General features: G+C 40.1%; 4 protein-coding genes across 5 annotated transcripts; 2 read left to right on the forward strand and 2 right to left on the reverse strand.

Moving 5' to 3' along the window:
• The first annotated feature begins 17 nt into the window (after positions 1-17).
• On the forward strand, positions 18-10,137 carry scyl2 (SCY1 like pseudokinase 2). 2 transcript variants are annotated; one of them, XM_008400570.2, is made up of 19 exons: positions 18-189; positions 1,223-1,419; positions 1,553-1,710; positions 1,899-2,043; positions 2,681-2,830; positions 2,921-3,142; positions 3,241-3,357; positions 3,454-3,579; positions 3,672-3,848; positions 4,298-4,309; positions 4,495-4,617; positions 5,401-5,514; positions 5,612-5,744; positions 5,827-5,945; positions 6,027-6,127; positions 6,224-6,293; positions 6,385-6,462; positions 7,071-7,193; positions 7,265-10,137. In XM_008400570.2, the coding sequence occupies exons 2-19, from the start codon at positions 1,243-1,245 to the stop codon at positions 7,874-7,876; spliced, it is 2,757 nt and encodes a 918-aa protein (XP_008398792.1). In that variant the 5' UTR covers positions 18-189; positions 1,223-1,242; the 3' UTR covers positions 7,877-10,137. The 2 variants fall into 2 exon arrangements, with proteins under 2 accessions (XP_008398792.1, XP_008398793.1); XM_008400571.2 differs by lacking the exon at positions 4,298-4,309.
• Positions 9,505-14,137, reverse strand: LOC103459200 (uncharacterized). Its single transcript, XM_008400569.2, has 11 exons — positions 13,893-14,137; positions 13,499-13,628; positions 13,259-13,403; positions 12,871-12,991; positions 12,695-12,773; positions 12,486-12,597; positions 11,703-11,808; positions 11,547-11,628; positions 11,328-11,391; positions 11,115-11,229; positions 9,505-10,975 (listed from the first exon to the last, which is right to left on the reverse strand). Coding segments are annotated over exons 1-11 (1,017 nt in total). The 5' UTR covers positions 13,894-14,137; the 3' UTR covers positions 9,505-10,913.
• A 665-nt stretch (positions 14,138-14,802) lies between these two features.
• LOC103459202 (uncharacterized) lies at positions 14,803-18,999 on the reverse strand. Its single transcript, XM_008400572.1, has 10 exons — positions 18,919-18,999; positions 17,815-17,918; positions 17,524-17,725; positions 17,215-17,359; positions 16,966-17,098; positions 16,753-16,873; positions 16,570-16,648; positions 15,808-15,910; positions 15,606-15,726; positions 14,803-15,481 (listed from the first exon to the last, which is right to left on the reverse strand). The coding sequence occupies exons 1-10, from the start codon at positions 18,932-18,934 to the stop codon at positions 15,420-15,422; spliced, it is 1,086 nt and encodes a 361-aa protein (XP_008398794.1). The 5' UTR covers positions 18,935-18,999; the 3' UTR covers positions 14,803-15,419.
• Positions 19,000-19,735: 736 nt separating this feature from the next.
• LOC103459203 (uncharacterized) lies at positions 19,736-21,746 on the forward strand. Its single transcript, XM_008400573.2, has 4 exons — positions 19,736-19,913; positions 20,514-20,607; positions 20,814-20,901; positions 20,988-21,746. Exons 1-4 carry the CDS (start codon positions 19,814-19,816, stop codon positions 21,717-21,719), a joined length of 1,014 nt encoding a protein of 337 aa, XP_008398795.1. The 5' UTR covers positions 19,736-19,813; the 3' UTR covers positions 21,720-21,746.
• Position 21,747: the final 1 nt, after the last annotated feature.

The raw sequence follows: 21,747 nt of genomic DNA on the forward strand, positions 1-21,747 counted from the left end.
GCTCACCTGACGCCTCTGAAAAATTCCCGGAAGTAAGCTCTGTCGTTTACCTAGCATGCTAAGCTAACTCATTTCGTATGCTGCTGGAAGAAGACATGGGGGCTGTGTTTCACAGCCATTACTGATAGTAGCGCCGCATGAAATCCATTTAGAACCAGACTGAAACCTGAGAGTCTCTTTTGTATTCCGGTAAGTAGCTTGGGGGGGTTAAAGTGACACATTTTGGGTGAAAATGGCTGTTTCTTGTTTATAACGCCGCTGTTTACTTGCGCATAGCTGGCGGCTAGTTTGTTAGCTCGGTTATATCTTAGGAAAATACTTTATATTTGTTGACAGCATTTCGTAAGGATAATGTCAGTTGAAGGGTTTTGTCACAAATCAGAGGAAGTATTCAAATGACACATTTACGATAGTTTTGATGTCACTGCTGGGCTGGAGTGGATGTTTGCTTTTAGGCTATACAAGACAGCTAACTTGGCTAACCCCAAGGTATTTCACAATCAGACCTGTCTGATAAAGAGGAAATAACGCTTACTAATTTTAACTAATCACTTAAGCGTGGCTTAACCTATCAGCAGTAACAAGTTGTGTAGCTAAGCCATGTTTTTAACCTACTTTAGGAATATTTGACATGTCTTGCAAGGAAGTGTCTTCAGCTGGTCATTGTCTTTAAAATGGACATCACTAGTCCATGTAGCAGCTTTACACTTAATGTCTACCAGAGCAAACGTGTGATTTTTTTTTGGCCTCTGTAACATTTTTCAAACCCCAACTAATTAAAACCCTCGCTTTCATGCTAGGGGAAAGCTGGTTTATAGTGCACTGCCCATTTTACCTGGATTACAGAAACCATCTTGGGTTTGTTATAAATCTATACTGTGAATGCTGATTAATATAATATTTATTTTTTGAGCACTTCACGTCTTAAATTATAGTACTGCAACCTCCTTAGGAGACTGTCGAAGCACAAAAGTGTTTCGGCGCAAACAGGAATGTTTTGCTTGACCCTGCTTTGGTTTATAAAGAGCCTTAATGCTGGTGGGCTCTTTGATGTGCAAATGTTCATGCAGGTGCTTCAGGGTTCCTGTTTCAGCTTCTCTCTGAGAAAAGCAGTACAGCTGTCTCTTTCAGTAATTGCAAAAAAATATTATTTCCCCTCTGTTTGCACATTGTTTAAACTGCTTGTCTGTCCTCTGTGTTCACCACTGATGTGTTGCCTCAGCTGCTGGATCAAGCCTGAACATGGAGTCGATGTTGAACAAACTGAAAAGCACCGTCACTAAAGTGACGGCAGATGTCACCAGCGCCGTCATGGGCAACCCGGTGACGCGGGAATTTGAGGTTGGCCGACATATCGCGAGCGGAGGTCCTGGCCTTTGCTGGAGGATCTACAATGGCACCAAGAAGTCTACCAAACAGGTGTGTGTGTGTGTTCACACCCTCCTGGGCACTCGGTCTCTTTGTCAATGATTAATTAATGTTTGGAAATCCTGAAACAGATCTCCACAGCTGGACGCCTCTAATGTCCACGCTCTGTTTTTGTGTCGCTCAGGAAGTAGCAGTGTTTGTGTTTGATAAGAAGATAATCGACAAGTATCAGAAGTTCGACAAGGACCAAATCATTGATTCCCTGAAGCGAGGGGTGCAGCAGCTGACCAGACTGCGTCACCCGCGCCTCCTGACCGTGCAGCATCCGCTGGAAGAGTCACGGTGAGACGAGCGTCGATGCGTTCACGCAGCGGCGTTATCAAGGACAAACAAAAATGAGTCACAGCGATGAAAACGATGCAGAACAAACTGTTTTGTCTGCCTGAGCGGTTGTTGTATGCGAACAAAGGCTCAATCAATATTCAAAGGATGATAGATGAAGCTGTTCTTTTTTTTAATCCGGCCTCCAGGGACTGCTTGGCATTCTGCACAGAGCCAGTGTTTGCCAGTCTGTCCAACGTGTTGGGCCAGTGGGACAACCTGCCCAGCCCCGTGCCCAAAGACATCAAAGAATACAAACTCTATGATGTGGAGACCAAATATGGCTTACTACAGGTGAGACTGGATGCATTGAAGCTGATTGTAATATTTGTGGTCATGATTGATTAGTTTAGCATTTGCTTTAGACATTTGTTTGGTCTATTAAATGTCAGGCTGGCAGCAGGTCTTCCACCCAGTCGAATGGATTGTTTAAGGGTTCCTAGCAGCTGTTGAGCAGGTTTCAGAACCCCGTGTTCTTCTCCCGTGGACCTGACATGCATTCAAATGCTGTTTTGTTTAAAAGCCAGTAAAACCAGATCAATTGCAAGCCTCGCCTTTGTCCTGTCAATACTGTGATGATGTCTGGCTGGCTGGAATGCCAGCTCATTTCCTCACAAGATATCCTCTCAGTTTAACTTACATTTTTGCTTTATTTCATTAAAACTATTAGGCTCTTCCTTCATCTATTTAGCTTGTATTATTCAATGCAGGCATACTTTTATATTTCTTTAGGGGTTAAGGATGTGCACAGAAAGAGAACCTGACGTTTTTCCTTTGGACAAAAAAAAAAGATGCCTTTCTGAAATCATTTTTTGTGTGTGCATTTCTGGATTTAAAAGAATCCCCAGTTAAAGTGGATGTCAAGCTTTTGTAATGTGTTGTTCAAAATCCAGCTCATTTGTGTTTGTTTTTGTTTGTTCTGTCCCTTCAGATCTCGGAGGGTTTGTCGTTTCTCCACAGTGGGGTTAAGATGGTCCACGGCAACTTGTGTCCAGATAATATCATCCTCAATAAGAGCGGAGCCTGGAAGATCATGGGCTTTGACTTCAGCATATCCTCAACTAACCCTTCGGACGCTGAGGTACTTACAGTACAGATCAGAAGTTTCATCGAGCGTCTTTTTATTTTCCTCCTCGTTCAGATTCCCACCCCTGTTTTCTCTTGGATTTAGCTGAAGTACACATGTAAAGAGTGGGAGCCCAACCTTCCGCCGCTCTGCCTCCCCAACCCGGAGTACCTGGCCCCTGAATACATCCTGTCCGTCAGCTGCGACTCGGCCTCCGACATGTACTCTCTCGGAGTCATAATGCACGCCGTTTTCAACGAAGGCAAGCCTGTAATCCAAGTCAACAAGCATGATATTTTTAAGAGTTTCAGCAGGCAGCTGGATCAGGTGAGTCCAGATCCAAATTGGAACGCGTGCAAAGTGGGGTGTCGATTTTTATTCAGTTATTCATTCATTTTCTTTTAACGTTTCTATTAAATTTGTAGCTGAGCAGCATGAATCCGGCACTGCTGAGTAAGATCCCGGAGGAAGTACGAGAGCACGTCAAGATGTTACTCAGCGTGTCGCCGACGGTCCGACCGGATGCAGACCAGATGACCAAGGTTTGCTCTTCTAGTCCATCAGTAAACATACAAAAAAAACAGACCAATTACGATGTTCATGTCTGACATGTTACGCATCTTTATGTCAAATGCAAGATTCCATTTTTCGATGATGTCGGGGCCGTAACGTTGCAGTACTTTGACACACTCTTCCAACGGGACAACCTGCAGAAATCTCAATTCTACAAAGGTTTACCAAAAGTGCTGCCAAAGCTACCAAAGGTAAACTTAGAACAATACTTGTACAATTCAAAGTGTGATTCTTTTGCTTCCCTTGAGCCCATGCTTGAATACTTTGTTCCTTCTCCGCCCAGAGAGTTGTGGTGTACCGCGTATTGCCGGCGTTGACCTCGGAGTTCGTCAACCCAGACATGGTTCCGTTTGTGCTGCCGAATGTGCTGCTTATTGCCGAAGAGTGCACCAAGGAGGAGTACGTTCGCCTCATCCTGCCCGACCTCACGCCTGTTTTCAAACAGCAGGAGCCTCTGCAGGTAGAACCAAGGGACAGACTTGTGCTGGAGACACCTGATTCTTTAAGATATTTAAGCAGAGTTCCTGTTTGAAGAATCTGATTTAAGTATTGTCCAGGTGTGGATAAGTATGGGAAAAGAAGATAAAGAATGGACTTTTTTTTTTACTTTTTCCATACTTTATTCACTATCCTGTTTAAAATGCCCGTCCATCCATGGAAAACCTTTTGAAACTCTCACCACTCTATATGCCGAGATTTTAAGGTGACGTTTTGCGTTTGGAAAATTCTGAAAGTTGGAATTAAAAAAAGTAAAATTTGTCAAATGTATCTGATTTGTCTCGAGAAGCTCAAGAGATGACATGCATGTTTAAAACTGTAAATTGAACCTGACTAAAGAGCATGCTGCTTTGGGTTTACTGCATCCGTTTTAAGTCTTTTCTCTGTATTTTTCTCTCCACGCCTCTTCAGGCTAGTAACATGGTGAGTGGTCTTTTTTGTGGTGAACGTGTCGCACCTCAGCTAGAAGCTTGACTTGTGTTGTGTCTAGCAATAACATCTGCACTAAACTCATTCAGATCATATTCACTGATCACATCTAACTTCCCCTCATGCTGTTCTAGAGACAGGCTGCTGAGTTTCGCCCTAACTGAGTGTTTGTTGTTCAGATCCTGCTAATATTCCTGCAAAAGATGGACCTGCTGCTGACCAAGACGCCGCCAGATGACATCAAGAACAGCGTGCTTCCCATGGTCTACAGGGCTGTGGAGGCTTCCTCAGTTCAGATTCAGGTACAGATGGAAAACTGTTCACTCGGTTTATTTTTACCGGTGGATCTCAGTGAGAATGTCATTGATCATTTTTTATTTATTTCAGTAGTTAAATTCAAAAACAAGAATGTAGATTCACTGGATATTTGTACATTTTGTTGCAATATGTCTTACAGCAAAGAAATAAGTTTCCAAACATCTTCCTTCCACTAAATTTTCCTTTTAAGATGCATGATTGCAGCATTTTGTAAACAACCAGTTTCTTCTGCAGTGATATGTTGTGGCTTACCTTTCTTGCTTAGGCTGTAAGTGACTGTGTGTCATCATTTTTCCCTTCTGTACCAATGCATTTCTGTTTTAGAATATTATAATTTTTTTTATTGTAAGATTTTATTGCAGTTGGAAACATAATTCTGGGTTTTCATAAGCTGTAAGCCATTCACACCCAAGTTAACAGATAAGCAATTCAGTCTATATAATATGATTTTCAGTTTTTGATTTTGAGTTCCAGAAGTAAAAAAAAAATAAAAAATCAGAAAATGATCATATTTTGACACTGTTATAAAAATGCTTTCAGCTGCTTTTCTTTTCGCTTTAGACATCGCCACCTTGAAGTGCATTCAGTTTCTCTTAGACTGGCTGCCAATCCCTAAAGCATTGTTGTGCATATTTCAAGCATTCTGCAGCAAAATCTTGGAGCATTTCTGAATCACCTCCTTATCTCCAGAGGACAGGGAGTGCAGATGCCGCACTTGGCATCATAAAACTGTCACATTCTGTAACATCTTCTTCTTGGCTGAGCAGGAGCTGTGCCTGAACATCATCCCGACGTTTGCCAACCTGATTGACTATCCGTCCATGAAGAATTCTCTCATCCCGCGCATCAAGTCAGCCTGCCTGCAGACGTCCTCTCTCGCTGTGAGTCTTCCATCAGTCGTTCCTGCTCTGCTCTCGCTTATCTATTTGTTTATTTCTTATTTAAGTTAATTAATCTACGTCTCGTGTTCTGGTGCAGGTGCGAGTGAACTCCCTGGTGTGTCTGGGGAAGATTCTGGAATATCTGGATAAATGGTTTGTCATCGATGAAATCCTTCCCTTCCTTCAGCAGATCCCCTCCAGAGAGCCAGCTGTCCTGATGGGCATTTTGGGTAAACAAACAGCTGCAAAACTTTCTTACACTTAAAAAAAAAACATTAAATGCTTATCTGAATTGGTTGCTGCTTATTTTAGGCATCTATAAATGCACCTTTACCCACAAGAAGCTTGGCATCCCCAAAGAGCATCTCGCCACAAAGAGTTTGCCCCACCTCGTCTCTCTTAGTATCGACAACAACCTCAATCTAAATCAGGTACACCACTGGTTAGTGGATGTGATTTATATAAAGGGTATTTTTTTCTCATAACTTCAGCTAATGTGTGTTTCCTTGTAGTTTAATTCTTTTATGATGGTAATCCGGGACATGCTGAACCGCATGGAAGCTGAACACAAAACCAAACTGGAGCAGCTGCATATCATGCAGGAGCAGCAGAGGTTTTTATTCACGTTTCATTTAACAATCGACCATAATAATGAGAATATTTAATGGATGTGATGTTGAATGTTTTTTTTCCCTATTCTCTATAACAGGAGTCTAAACATCACAAATCCAGGGAATTCCACAGAAGAAACTAAAAGCCCACCAAACTCTGGAAACCAGGTAATAATTTTGACGCTACATTTAAAACGTTGAAATATAAAGAAATTGCAAACGTATGAGTTTCTGTTGATCGCCGTTTGTTTGTTTTCAGATTGACGACATATTTGGCAGCGCGAGTGTTAATGGGAAAGAAAATGGATCTGCTGCAACACCGTCGCAGCCTAGCAGGGTAAACGCGCACACACACACACACACACACACACACACACCTTCATCTTTCAAATGATCTCATTGTAGCTTCCTCCACGTTTACCGACACCAAATATAAATACACCTGAACAAAACTGTGCTTTTATTGAAGACTTTTATTTATTTCAAGTGTTGACCTAACTCCTCGTGTTCTGTTGACCTCTGTCCTTCTAATATTCATATATTCAGGAAGACAAGTGTTGCATATGACTAATTGAGGGTTCCTAGGCACACGGATTAAAGCTGGTTCAAGTTTTAGTTTCATAGTAGTGCAACACTGGATATCGTTATCTTAATATGAACGCGTGTCGTATCACTGCTCACACACTGACGCAATATTGGTAAGATTTTATAGAAGGTGTTTCACTGCCTTTAATAGCCACACTTCCTTGGTAACTTCCTGTTGAACCCTATTTTATAGGAAATGTTCAAACAAAAGCTCCACTAAAAGTTGAATTGTCTCAAATTTTCAGTGAGATTATGTTACTGCAATAAAATGCGGATAACTTTAAGGCATCTTTTTAAATGGGTGATAATAAATATGGAGGGTTCTGGCTGTGATCCAGTCGCTTTCTTGCTGCTCTCCAGGTTTCTCTGACTCTGGAGGAGAAACAAAGGTTAGCCAAGGAACAGGAACAGGCAGCTAAGCTGAGGAGCCAGCAGCCGTTGGCACCTCAGGCCATCAAACCTTCGTCCTCCAGCAGCTCACAGGTGAAGCCGGAAACGTTTTAGCACAACTTGACTCAAATGTGTTGGGTCTTTAATTCGCCTCTGTGTTGCAGACTAAAGACCTGACCAGCAGCCTGCTCAACAGCATGACGTCTCTAAACAGCCTGTCCATGGCGAGCTCAGTGCGGCCACCGCCAGTACAAGGCACCAACATGTCCGCCTTCCCCTCGTCCGGTCCGATGGTGGGGCCGGTCTCTAATGGTTTCAACCCCAGCATGGGTTTCCAATCTGGGGGCGTCGGGATGGGCATGCGGCCCTCGGGCCCCGGCCTCTACGGAGGAATGGCCTCCACCGCCAGCACCCCCAACTTCGGGGCTCTGACGCAGAATCAAGGAGCGTCTGGGCTGACGAACAGACCGCCCAACATGTCGGCCTTGGACAACCTGTTTACACCCAACAAACCCAAAGTCTCTCTCAACCAAATAGGTCCCCAGGCCGCACCTGGAGGCGGTTCCCCCTGGGCCAGTCAGTTCGGGTCGGCCCAGAACACTCAGACTCCGATGGCGGTGGGGATGGGAGGGATGCCCAGCGGGTTTGGGATGCAGGCAAACCCTTTCTTCAGCCCACAGAACTTTTCTCAGCCGGGTTCTGCCCCGAGCATGAACCCAGGCGGAGTGAAACCGAGCGCGTCTGCGAACAATGACCTGCAGGACTTATTTGGCTGAAACGAAACGGGGGACGGGAAAAAAAAAAAGAAAAGAAAACAACCCCCTGATGAAGTATATTCTTTTAAAGACTGTAGAGATGAGCGCTTTGAATTATCACAGATGATTGTGGAGCACTTTCACAGGTGTTTTTGTACTTTTAATCTCGTCTAATTTAACGTCTCGTGCTGACGGTCTGCTGGAAAATGGAACCCGCGCCAACGGTCCGGTGTGGGCTTCACTTCTTTTATGCTTCGGTCTTTCAATGCTGGGGGTTTCCTACTGTTTTTGTACTTTCCCACGCAAATATATTGATTGGGTCAAGATGAATTTGAGTTTGGTTCAAATTCATTCCTTGTCCGAATGGAAGGAGAGTATTTTGCTTAAAAGAACAAGATCTTTTTCATTTTCATACTTAGGAAATGTTGAAAACCTGCTGTGCTCACTTCACATCTGCTCACTTTCAGGCTTCTGTACTTCCACTGCCTTTTCAGAATATTTTGAGGAACATGGTGTGTGATTTCATTGGGAGGCAGGCTTGCTTTTGAAAACCGCTTATTTGCGGTTTCACATGTTATATATGTTTCTCTAAAGATAAACTGGACAATCCTTCTGGGCTTCATTCTCTCGTAACCCGACCAAAATGATCTCCATTCCTTGCACGTTGGCCTCCATTTGCTTTCATCAGCTTTGCAGGTGAATATCCTGGTTTCTCTTGCTGCAGAGTCTTTCTCCTTTCTGGTTCTGGTCACAGCGGAGTGGCTGTTACTGCTGTGTTCAATGCTAAAGGCGATGTGGAAAGTCTGCACTTCTTTTGTTCTTGTGCCTTACAAGGGCACATGGCTAAAACTAAGCAGCACTCAATTGTTACACAAGTAGGCATGGGTCAGGATAAAATATTAATATATTGAGGATCATACCATGGTGTTATACTGTGAACACACAACATTTTTTAAATTATGTTATTGCTTATTAAAACAGGAAAACTAACTGATTCCTAATGCTGCAAAAGAAATTACAGTTTTATAATATAAAACTGTAATTTTGCTTTACTTGTTGAGCTCTATTTTTTTCTAAGTTCTGCTCCATCTAATTCACATAACCTCTAGGAATCACTAAAATGTTGTAAAAATACAATTCTTTGTTCTTCCTCAAAGTTATGAAGATGAGTTTCTGGTCAGGATTTCCTCTCAGCAACTGATTTCTTAGTGGACTGATGCAACATTTATTTATTATTTGAATTTTAATACATAAGCTTAAGCAAAAATATTAAACATCTGCTAAATTTAGTTGTAGTTTTGTCACAACTTTTCTATTCTTTATACATTCTGCTTAAACTTAAACTAGCTGAAGTTAGCCAGGCTATCTGTGTCAGATTCTCAGTTTTTATGCTGTAGTTTTAAAACATGTTTTGCCTTAAATGTAGGGGTGGATGATGCTCCTTTAGTTTCCATTTTTAAAGTGAAGACGGCTATGAATGGAAATATTTCCACGTGGGAACAACTAAGTTAGATTTGGGAACGATACACCGGAAAACTTTTGCAGTTATTGAAGTTTTTTACCTTGATAAGAGTAACTGGCCCATGCTAACACAAAATTGTTTCAATGGATGTGACTTGCTTGGTTTTTCTTATTATCAATTAATATTACAGATTTTTTTTTTTTTATGTGACCAACCATATCACATTCCCCATATTTTGTGTGCATTAATATGAAATGTAACTGTGTAGTTATTTCAACATGGAGTTAATTTTGTGATTCTGGGTTAAGAGGCCTTAGATGAGTCGAGTGCAATAATCCTTTTCGGTTCTTGAGGGTGAAAATAGTTTGTCGGAACCAGCTCTCCTTGTGTGTGACTTTCTCTGCTGACCTGCAGTTAACTTCACTGTTCTGTCGGATTTTATTAATGACTAGATATTAATGTGAATTCACTCTGAATTAAACATTTTGGGTCTTTTAGATTCACCGCGCTCACATTGATTCTGCTGATGATTGTCTTTTATTTAATGTTTTAAGATAAACTTCGCTCTTCAGGTTCTGTTCATTTCCACACTGTTGACGCTTTGCTTTGATTAACTCGATTGGTTTACTGGAGTGTTGTTTCACATATTGTAGCAGAACCCCAAAGCTAACTGAAACTCGGTCTTTGATTAGGCCGTTTGTAAACTACTGCTGTTCTGTGTGTGAAGTGTGAGCCTCGTTTTGTGTCCAGGTGCTGGTTTCTGAAGTGGTTCCATGAAGATCTGTACATATATAAAAGCATACAATCTAATATTCTCAAATGATGGTCACTGTTTTGTTTGATTTTTTTTATTTATTTTTTATCACTTTTATTTGAAGGGGAAACAATTGTATTAAACATTTCTAGATAAATTAGAACAGGGAAAACAAAAGCTTAAGACATCTTAATAAAAGTGAAAAGCAAAAACGAAGTTCTTTGGTTGTGGCAAATTTCATGAACATTTAAAGGTGCATTATGGCCCAAAATATTGCAAAAAAAAAAAAACTATAATGTAACCTATAATTTAAATGTCTTTGCATTTATTACATCCTAAACCACCGTGATGTTAAATGTTTAATCAAAAATGCCACTTAGTTTCATTACATAATGCTAACTGACATGAAGTAAACCATTTTACAAACCGGTCCAGTGGATGCAATAAAGTTCTTGAAACATGAAGCAGAGTTCCCACACAGTCAGACATTTTAAAGTATTTTCCACGTTTGTATCTGCAGACTTTCTTACATTCAGGTATTTTTGCAGCTTCTAGACTTAAAGCTTATCTGCCATAACTTCACTTGTATTTATACTTAAAAAGCAGGTTGGGAGGTATAAATAATTTGGGGATTTTGACATGAAAAGCTGTAGGAGCCCAGAATGATGATTCTGTATCTTGTCAGAAAGTAAACCCAAATCTTCTAAAGTGGACTGAAAACCTATGAGCATCTCTGCTTCATTCAGGTCAACAGTATTGTAAACACCAATCAAGATAGAAACAAGACAGCTTATGAGGAAAACGTGCAAATATCTCTCCTCCCTCTGAACAATCTATCTTGATCACTGGAGAAGTCGTCTCACCGACCTGGTGGTATTTGTGGACAGGTTCCTCTGAGTCATGGCTGCAAGCAGACGGAGTACATGAACTTTTTCCACATGTGAACATTTCACAATATCATCAGCATAATGTATGAGTACAGCTGTATTTGCATTGCCTGAACTACATATTTGAAAACTTTTACCTCTCTTTCTGCTGCTCACCTGAGAAGTTGAGTTCGTAGCTGAACCTCTTGGTGGCAAATGTCATAATGCCTAACTGGTTTAACTGGTACTGGAGTTCAATGTCTGGACTGGAGACGCTGCACTGACGATAACTCTGCACAACACCATAAACAAGGTACAGTTTTGCTGCTTTTTAGCAAGTCTTCTAACAGCACTGTTCTCATGTTAATAAAAGGAGGTGCTCAGTCTTACTTTGGAATAATCTTTCCAAATCCCATCGATATCTTGGAACTGCCAACGGACATTTGTATCTGGGCTGAAGAAGATAAGACAGAAATAGATTAAGGGGAATAATGGAGCATAAGTTGAAGCATATAGATACTGTTATATTCATTCATGTAAGGACTACGTTACTCCAAAGGAAGTTGGTCATAAACTTTTCAAATTAAAAGACATGTCTAACAGATTTACCTGTTGTTTTTCTGAGCCCCGTAATCCGGACTCCGCCTCACACTTCGTCTTGTCCCAATATTATTATTAATTTGACACATTCCTGCAATCAATAATGGTTTTCAGAGGCTTCTTGAATTAAATAGTGGATTATTGAGAATGAATTGTGTTTATTACTTGCAAAATCCAGCTTGTATGAGAAGTTTCTGATATTGAACAGGATCTGGCCCTGTGGGTTCAGCTGGTATTGCTTCTCAATGGCAGCGCTGTCAAGCGAACATATCTGCAAACAAATAGGAATCACCACAAATAAATGTCGCTACATTTAGCTTGGATAATCTCATGGCGCTTCTTATTTCATAATCTGCAAGTAAAAAGTTTATGGCACAACTTCAAAGCAACTAAGACAAGGCAACAAAAGAAAAGCATTGATCATAGGAGCACTGTTAATTACTCTGAACCTACGGTGGTGGCAACATCATGCTGTGGAAGAAGCCAAGCTCTTCATTCAATCTGTAGTCTGTGTCAAAACTTAACATTTTATGTTCACAGAAGATCTCAAATAAATCTGTCTGAACTTTAATCGCTTTAGAAGGACAAACAGGAATAATTTTCAGTCCTTGTTCCTGAAATTTCAGGAAAACGAGTTTCTACAAAAGATTGTTTCTTCAAGGCTGAATACAATCAGCCAAATAAAAATCTTCAAAGATTTTTATTTGTAAAAAAAGAAAAAAAAATCTAATCTATTTTGCTTTGATCTATCCAGTAAAAATCTCAGTGACATACATTGAAACATTGAAACGTAAATATGACATGTGACAAAATAACCACCAGATGTCACTGTTGAGTCTCCCCAATAATTGCAGAAGGGTTAATATGACACTCAAAAGTTAAGGATGAAATGAATGCATGTTAAAAGATTACAATTTTGGAAGTTGGTGTATAAGAAACTGTACTTACATGTGCTTGGTATTCTGTCCACTGCCCTTCATCTCCCATAAACTCCCACTTGAAGCTGGGATTGTATAACTGGGATTGTGAAGCCAGAGGCAGGGATGAAGGATAGCTAATGCTGCAAGGACATAAAGTGAAAATGTTATTTTGAGAGAGGCTAGAATGTTTCACTTCATTTACATGGGCATGATTGAACTAAGTTTGAAAAATCTCACCTTGCAGGGCTTGAGGTGAATTTCGGTCGCCTGCGCACGTTTCTGCGCAAGCCTGTAGCGACGTTGGTTTGGGTCATGGCTGCAAATTTAAACACCTTCAGTTACATCTAACTGCATACATACAATATTTACCTGATTGTAGAGCTAGCTCTCAGAAACTCGTCAAAGCCACATACTGGAAAAATCCAGTGAGTATCCAGTCGAGCCAACGCTGAACTGAATGACTCCCTGAGGGTTCTGAGTGAAATGAGTCTCGATGTCTTTGCTGGTGATGGACGACGATGACATGTTGGAGCTCTGAGGGGGTGAGGAGGATGAAAACTGTTCAGCTTTGTTCACAATAACATTCTCCCAAGAACAAAAACACCAGGAAATTTCATACTCCACAAGAACTCAAGATCACATACCGGAAAGTGTGAGACTTTCCGGTATGAGACTACCGGAAAGTCTCACACGCCCTTTCTACTGCTGCATTTGTTTATGATAGTCATCAGACGTGATACAAGAAAGACATTAGCTCAGACAAAGTGTCAGGACCCTGAGAGAGAGAACACATTTCTTCACCTGTGATCCATATTCACACCACAGGCTGTCGTCTCTGAAGTACCATCCGATGTCCTCTTCTTGACCCTGAGGGACAAAGCTCAGTCTCTGCACTCTCAGTGCTGGGTTATCAGTCTTCAGCTCATCGAAGTCTATAAAAACTTTCCTGTGGATTGACAAAAAATACACCATGGTATATTTCTTGTGGTTTCTGTAGATACATGGCCAAACCTATTTTACGCAGAGCGTAAAAATACAAACCCTAGTCTTGTGTTGATGCTGATCCCCTTTGCTCCAGGGTGGCAGTAGTGAGTCTCTATCACATGATCGTTGTCGATTTTCAGCCACTGATTGCCGTTCAGCAGTTGCCACTGATAATGATTGTCACTCACTGACAAACACAGAGATTTTGACTTTATTACACTGTGATCTTGCTAAACCCAGCTATAGGGAAAGAAGTGAAATCATCCAGCTTTGTAGCTCCTGTAGATCAGAAGAGCCAAATACCAACTTCCTAATTCTCAGACTGATTCAGACTCAACATAAGCTGACACAAATAAACTACACTAAAAAGGCAAGGTTTGGAAAGTTTACGCCCAAAACTGACTTAACATGACATTTCCAAAATGAACACAACATGAGTCGACCCACTTACTTGTGCTAAAATCCTTCTGCTACGATGTCATTTCACAGACATTAATAGTTCCACTTTCATTTCTTTGACAGAGGGAGAGGGAGAGGGAGGGGGAGGGGGAACTCCAGTTTCTGTTTACAAGGTAACTGTCAATAGTGACTATGGACTCTTTGGTCTTCAGCCACGTCGATGTAGCTACATGTGCTAACAAATGGTTCAAAGACATCTGTCAACTATAATAAGGATACTAATTCAGAAATAAGTTAGAGTAAATTTTCCCATTAGATTTCAGATTAAAAGTAACTTTTGAAAACAACAATCTTAAGCAGATAATTAAGTTCACAGTGTCTGTAAACATCAAACCATAATAACTAACAGAAATAAAGGCTTCAAGACATGGGTTTGATTGTGATTTATATATGTAATGTGTTTTACTTAGTCGTGGAGTTGCTGGAATAAATAAAGTTTCCAATAACATTTAAATGTATTGAGTAAAACTGATTTGTTTTTCTTCTTGAACCAACTGCAAGTGACCTGTCAAAGGAAGCTTAGAAAATGTATTTTGTGTGTTTTCACATGTAGAATAAAGGTTTTGTAAATCAGAGATCAAATGCAGCTCATAACTACAAATAAATACAATGTTCTGTGGATCATTCTGATAATATCTTACAAAGTTTACACTCATGTCACTGTGGATAGGATGCTGCCATAATTGGTGTTTTCCTTTCCATTTTAAAGTAACAAAATCTGTTGAAATGTGACCAAGTTATATTTTTAGGCAAACAACCCAAATTTCCTTTAAAACTAAAGTCATTAAATTAAATGAGTTATCAGACCTTAACTGGTACTGAAGGTGTCTCATTTGATCAATAGAGGATTTACAAAAATCGGAGGATAAATTCCTCATTCTTAAAACAAACAAAAGTCGACAGAAATTGGAAACTTTAATTTATTTCTGTTTCTGCTTAAAGAGATTATGATCTTCACCAGAGGCTTTTCTCAGATCAGCACCAGAAGACAGAAAACGGAGACAACCACCATGCAAAGAGGTGAAAACGACAAAGATTGCATATAGCGCATATGGCACACATGAGCAACAACAGAATTGATCTAATTTAATGTACATTTTTTTATTGCATCAAGTGAATCTGTCTGCGTATCTTCCATAGACAGATTCTAAAATCACATTCCATGTCCTCTAATTTAACCAAGAATTTTTGGTTTTCTGAAAAACCTGTGGTTGGTTTCAGTACACTGCAAAAAAAAAAATAGACAAGAAAACCTGAGACTCTAAGATCAAAAATTCAAACATCAACTCTGCAAATTACAAGTTGGATTGTTTTAGTGCAGGATTCTCAGGCAGGATTCATGTATTCACTTGTAAACCTCACTGATATTTCATAGCATCAGGCCACCATGTCTGGAAACATCATTAAATGCTGATCCAGTGGAGAGCTGTGTAACTGGAAAACACACAGCCTTAATCAATGCACTAAGACAATATTGCACAATTGTTTGCTTTCTGAAAAGTAGCTCCGTCTTTGTTCCTCACACCAGCACTCGTCTGATCTTGCGTTTATGGTTGTTTGTCTGGTTGATCTGAATCATTGCTGGAATGAAAAAAAAATATGTTGAAAGGTATTAGGTATTATTTCATTGCTTTGATTGACAAGATAAACGTATCCTCTAATTATGGTAACTGTCTTATTATGCTGAATTGTCAACAATCCTGACCTCCAAAATCCAGCTTATAGGGCTGTCCGTTTATTTTGAACTTCATGGTGTCGGTGGGGTTTAGCTGGTACTTGCTCTCGATGTCGTCACTGGTTATGGAGCAGTCGGACGAAGTGCCTGACTGTTGAAACAAGCTAGCATGTTGCAGTTAAACTGGAAAACAAAGTCTCTGAGATCAAACTGAACCACATGCTCTGCTGACCCTGTGTTTGAAGCTGTGCCAGTTTCCGCCTTTTCCTTCGAATTGCCACTGTGGTTTGGTGCCCACAGAAAGCGTCTGGAACGATCCGACTAGAAGAGCGGCTCTGAAATAACAAAACCAAAGTTTGGACTTGCAGCTTTTGAAAGACATGTTTACGGTTAATTCAATAAAATGTTGTTTCAAAATAAATTGGTGAGTAATTTACAATGTCTAAAATTACACATTGGTATATTATAGCACATCGTAACAATGACATTCTTCGGCATTTTCAAAGAGCGTTTCCCTGTTTAAACATCTAACATTTTCTGTTTGAGGCTTTTAGACAGAAAGATTTTTGTTCCAATTGGTGTTAAAGTCGATCTATCTATAACCAGAAAGATATGTTGATGTTTCGCTTTAAGTTTCCATAATTTCAAGTTTAGTTTCCTAAAGCTTTGCTCATCAGTTGAAAGACTGATTGGAGGAACTTATTCCCAAAGTAGATGCTGTTTTCAGAGTTTATGTTCACAGATAAACAATAACAACCCACAGTTCCAGTTGTAGGAAAGTAATTATATCCCTTACTATAACCTTACTGTGCTTTATTATGCAATAAAGTGATGTCCACCAATAGTACTGTGCTATGGACTGTGGAGTTTCACAGATTTTGAGCATACCACCTGGGAAAAACTCAAAAACTTGTAAACAAATTACAAGTTGTTCACTTTGGAGAAGATGAAGTGCCTCATTTTCATTCTATCATTGAACCAAATCCAAACTTACCCTGCTCTCGCTTGTTGCTGTCTGAACACAGGTCGTCGTGTCACCTTCCTGTTTTTCTTTTTTCCCACCTGTCGCATTTCTATCGAAAGTCAAAAACGAGCCAGTGAAGTCAAGTAAATTGTAATGAAAGTGCTGCATCTAGCTGGAGAATCCATTATGTGAATCGGTGTGAGTGTACGTCACCTGGAAACTTAATCTGAAAAGTCTCCACCCCGGCCGTGAAAGTAAAAGAGCTTTTCGGGTTGCTCTGGAACTTCCTCTCTATGTCGGAGCTTTTTACCGGACCCGGATTGCCTTTCGAGTCCTGCCCACAACACAGCAAACACGACAAACAAGTCGTCTCTCAAACCTATCCTACGAGGTTTAAACGAGGATAAAGATGCAGAAGCCATCTACCTTGTCTCCATACTTCCTCCACTTCCGACTTAAGGTGCAGTACCAGTTCCACACGGCGTTGCCGTCATCCAGGCGCCTCACCTTCAGGTTCTTCCCATAGACTCTTATTTTGATGAAGTCTATACACACCGCCCTGCATGACAGCAACCTCACTCTCACCTTGTTGTTATTGATTTTCACTTTGTAACAATTTAATACAGTTTTAAAATTTAAATGAAGGAAGATAAATATATATGATTAAACGTTTACCCATATGGTGTGTTGTATATTTTGATGCTTTTAGTGTGGGGCAGCGAATACTGGGCCTCAATAATGTGATCATTTTCAACATCCTTCCAGCCATTTCCACCATTTATCTGCCACTGGTAGGGTCGACCATCAGTAAGTTGGGGGTCTGGTTGAAAAACAAACATGAATTTCATTTGAATGCGGTAAGCAACTAATGTTTAACAAAAATAAATGACATTTATTTAAAGACAATTGGTGACATGGACCACTGGAGCTACCTGAACAACATGATTTAATGACAAGGATAAATCAAAGCTAATAGCTTCCTACTGCTTGCTGCTGATTGGTCTTCGGCGCTGGCACACGCCCCAGATGATCTCCTCCTTCCACCCAAACTGTGATTGAGTTTACAGCTTGACCCGTAGCGGCAACTTCCTGTTAGAAAATACTTGCACACATGCAGGTAAGAGCAGCTGGCCCCGTTCTTACAACCGCCACGGTTGTAATATTTGCAGGGTTGCTTTGTGTAAATCTGAAAAAAGGAAAAGAATGGTTTAAGGAAAAGAGGGTTTAGATTAGTTATTTCCATGGGCTTATGTGTGGCTGTGTTTGGAAACTGACCTGACTGTCGTCCTCTGAATCTGACTCCTGCTCACTCTCCGACTCAAAGTCTGACTCATTGCTGTCTTCTGATTCGCTTTCAGAAAAAGTTTCCTCGTCCGACTCTGAAAAATATTTCACTCAAGTATCAGGTCAAGGCAGAATAAGCCATCCTTTTTACAATCATAGTCATCATCATATGGTTAACTTTGGGAAACAAGCATTTCAAAAACATGGTAAATGTCCCTTGTTTGTTTAACGGTCCAATCAGTATGAGATCTCACAGTTTGTCACATTACAAACAATAAATGTTATTAGAAATTTACGTCACAACAAAAAGTAGGGCGAAGTGAACGAAAACATCAAAGTTTTTGTCAAAATTACATACAAATTAAAAGTGTTACATGCATTGTCTTCCATCTTCTTCACTCTGATGCACCAAAGATAAAATATAATGCTACCAGCTTCCTTGAGAGGTACCCCTAGTAACTGAACCTCTATAGTTTATTTTTGTGGTAATTTAATAAGTAAACAAACGAAGCATTCATATATTTTGTCACAAAAACACGTGATCTCATCTAAGCCTTCTGCCCCCTGCTGGTGAACCCGGGGAGTCATTTTAGTTTCATTTCATTGCTGGGAAGCAAACCAAAGTCAAGATTTATTCAGTCTTAATAATGTATGTTAAATCAGAGATTAAAGGTAGGCGCAGATTTCACAACCATTTGTGAAACTGTAAGTAGAAGAACTTTATAGATGTTCTGTATGTTGGCTGAAGAAGGAACGAAACTCGAAACTCCAACTTGTCAAACTGCAAGAATGTCAGTATCTGACTGCGGTACAATACGTGACTGAGATTTAAAATGTATTTTGTATCTAATACTTACTTATTCATGACATCTAACACAATTTTGTTGTTTTTATTTGAGTATTTTTATTTTTTTTTTAAAGAAAAATGACATTATTTTACAATAACTATCGGCGCTAAATAAATAAAGAAAAAACGCAACATAAATACACAGCATAAATGACAGACAGTATTGCACTTTATTATTATTATTATTATTATTATTATTTTTAAAATCATAAATACACCAATAGAGGTCAGAGCGAAAGCCAGCTTACCGTGAGCAGACGCCATCGCCGGGTTTTTTATTGAGCTACTTTCGTTTTCCCCATAAGCGCTATGCTGGGCCTACACTGCAGCAAACAAATACCACTCCCAGGAATGGCATTGAAATTGCCAATCCAAGTTGACGTTATTCCAATTGAAACGATTTTAATTTTGTTAACAAGAAAAGAAGAACATTTGAACAATTATGGAAAAATGTAGATATTTAGACTAAAAAGTATAGTGTAGCCTCAAGTAACTAATCATAACATCTGATTTAATTTGTGAATGTGGTAGTAAGACAGTTAGGGCACAGTTCAAAAATATTAATTCTGGCATTTTTATGATAAAATAAAAACGAGTATCAATAAATAACTTCATTGCCAAATAACACATTTCAGGCATTTTAAAATCGGATTTGCTCACCACGTACAGCCTTTGAAACAATTACTTACAGCAGATCATCTCATTAGAACAGTGAAATGTCATTCCATTGACAATGTACTCTTTACTGAATATTCATTTGACCTGCAAATTACACAGAATGCTCAGCAGATATAACAGCTTGTTCACAAAGTGCTGTTGCTTTGAGTTGCTGCTATTTAAAAGCACTGAATTTAGTTAAATATGGTATAAAAATGTAGTGTTGACTAATTATATTATTTAACATGTTTGAGTTCCATGTCAAATTTATTTTGCCAATGTTTGCTACTATATTAGGTATCTTTATGATACCTAAAATGGCATTAAATGAAATAACAATGCTTTTTGTCACCTGTGTAACAACCTCGACGGTAGATGGCGACAGAGAGATGGTTCTGCTGGCTTTTTAAACTCACGAAGAAGAAAGTAGGGACCTTTAGAAGTAGGAACGACTCTTAACCACTACCAAGGACGCTTTGTTGGTAAATGTTTACAGGAAGCAGAATGGACATAACTGCACAGCCAGATCACGCCTACACCAACACCATGTGTGATGGGATTATCCCGACGGAGTTCACTTATAAAAGTACGTGACGAAGTGACGACGGTTTAACGAAGCTAACTATATTGGGCAGAGTTAGCTTAGGAGCAACCTAGCAAGGCTACTACTTAGTGACGTATTAAAATCAGGCTTGAGTATTTATTAAAGCGACTGAAACTTATTTCAAACATTTTAGTCTGGTCTTTAGCGATATGCCCGCGGATGAGCAAAGTCTTTATGAACAAAAGTAATATTAAAACAATTTATGCTAACTTTGGATAGTGAATGGTAAATATCAAAGATTCGTGTCATCAATAGTCATCAGTACAGGTTTCCTACGTAGAGGAAAGTCTGGAATTTGATTAAAGTATTTTAACGGCCTGATTGATGAAGAAAAAAATAGATTTTATATGTGCATTTATCTTTCCATGCTTTCTTGCACAGATTAAACGTTGTATCCACCCACCCACGTGATCATTCAGTCTTCTGCTTGTTTTTCCATATATTTATCCATTCATTCATCCACCCATCTTAAATTCAAATTGAACTTTAATTCTTGTATTTTGACTCTTCGTTTTGCACTAAAAAAACGTGTAGGAACCCTGTCGGTGTCTAACCCTTGTTATCCTGTTTTTATTTTTTCAGTGAGCAACAAAGAAATTGAAAACTTTGTGAAGTTGCGGGCCTCAAACAGTTACCTCTTCTCTGGATTGAGAAACAGTTCCAAGTGGGCATGGAGGTATGTATGCCACGCAATTTGAACAAAAGCAACGTTTCAAAACCATCCATAGCAACCAGTTCTACAATCACTGCATAAAATTTACTTTCAACAAAGGTATTTTAGAATATTTTAGATGAAACTACAATTGAAAGTGAATTGAACTTGATCAACCAACTTTTCAACAATTATCTTTTGGCAATCCAGTGAAATAATATCATTTTCAGGGCCATCCTGAAACATATGGGCTTGCATCACAGGATGACCCATCGTCAAGCCTCTAAAAAATTTGAAAACCTGAAGAAGAGATACAAGGTACAGATTTGGTTGCTTTAGTTGAGTACATTTTTTTTTTTACCATTTTACTCTTTTTACCATTTGTTGCTCTCACTCCTCCTCAGGAGTTGAAGAATCCCCCACCAGGAGTCAAAGTGGTGCCTCAGTCATGGCCTTTCTTCTCCCTGATGGATGATGCCATGGAGGGTCGACTGCAGAGCTCAGCCCCCGTCCTCAAGGCCCTTCCTAATAATAGCAACGTTAGTGATTTTTTAATAGCACCCACGCGCAAAAGGAGAAAGGTTTCCAACACGGGGGTGTCTTCTGCTGTAGATGAGGCGGCGACCATTGCAGAGCTCGAGGTTCAGGTGTATGGAGATGAGGTTGAGACTGCTGCGACAGAGCTTGCAGAAAGTGAGGAGGTGAACGGTTCCATTCAGGACGTGGACATCAGCACCAACTGCGAGCCCCAAGAGAGAAAGAGCGAACAGCTGCTTGTGCAAAGAGAGAAACCGTATCAGGACGTTGCGGCTCTGGACCGAGAGCGGGCGCTGCTGGAGAGGGAGAGGGCGGCGACGGAGAGGGAAAGGGCCGTGATGGAACGAGAGAGAGCAGTGATGGAGAGGGAACGGGCCGTGATGGAGAGGGAGAAGCTGATGCTGGAGAAGGACAGAGACGCTCTGCGCTGTGAGAGGCTGACGCTGGAAAAGGAAAAAGCAAAGTGGCTGAGACTTCTGGTGCAAAAAGAAAGAGCGGAGGAGGTCACGGAAGATGACAGCAAGGTGATGAACTCTGATGCAGTGGACAAAAGAGAGCGAGTTCTTTCTTTGTTGGAAAAATTGGCAGAGAACATTTAAAAAAACTAAAATAAAATCAATACAATGA

This window comes from Poecilia reticulata, linkage group LG23, assembly GCF_000633615.1.
Source record: "Poecilia reticulata strain Guanapo linkage group LG23, Guppy_female_1.0+MT, whole genome shotgun sequence".
Taxonomy (NCBI): Eukaryota; Metazoa; Chordata; class Actinopteri; order Cyprinodontiformes; family Poeciliidae; genus Poecilia; species Poecilia reticulata.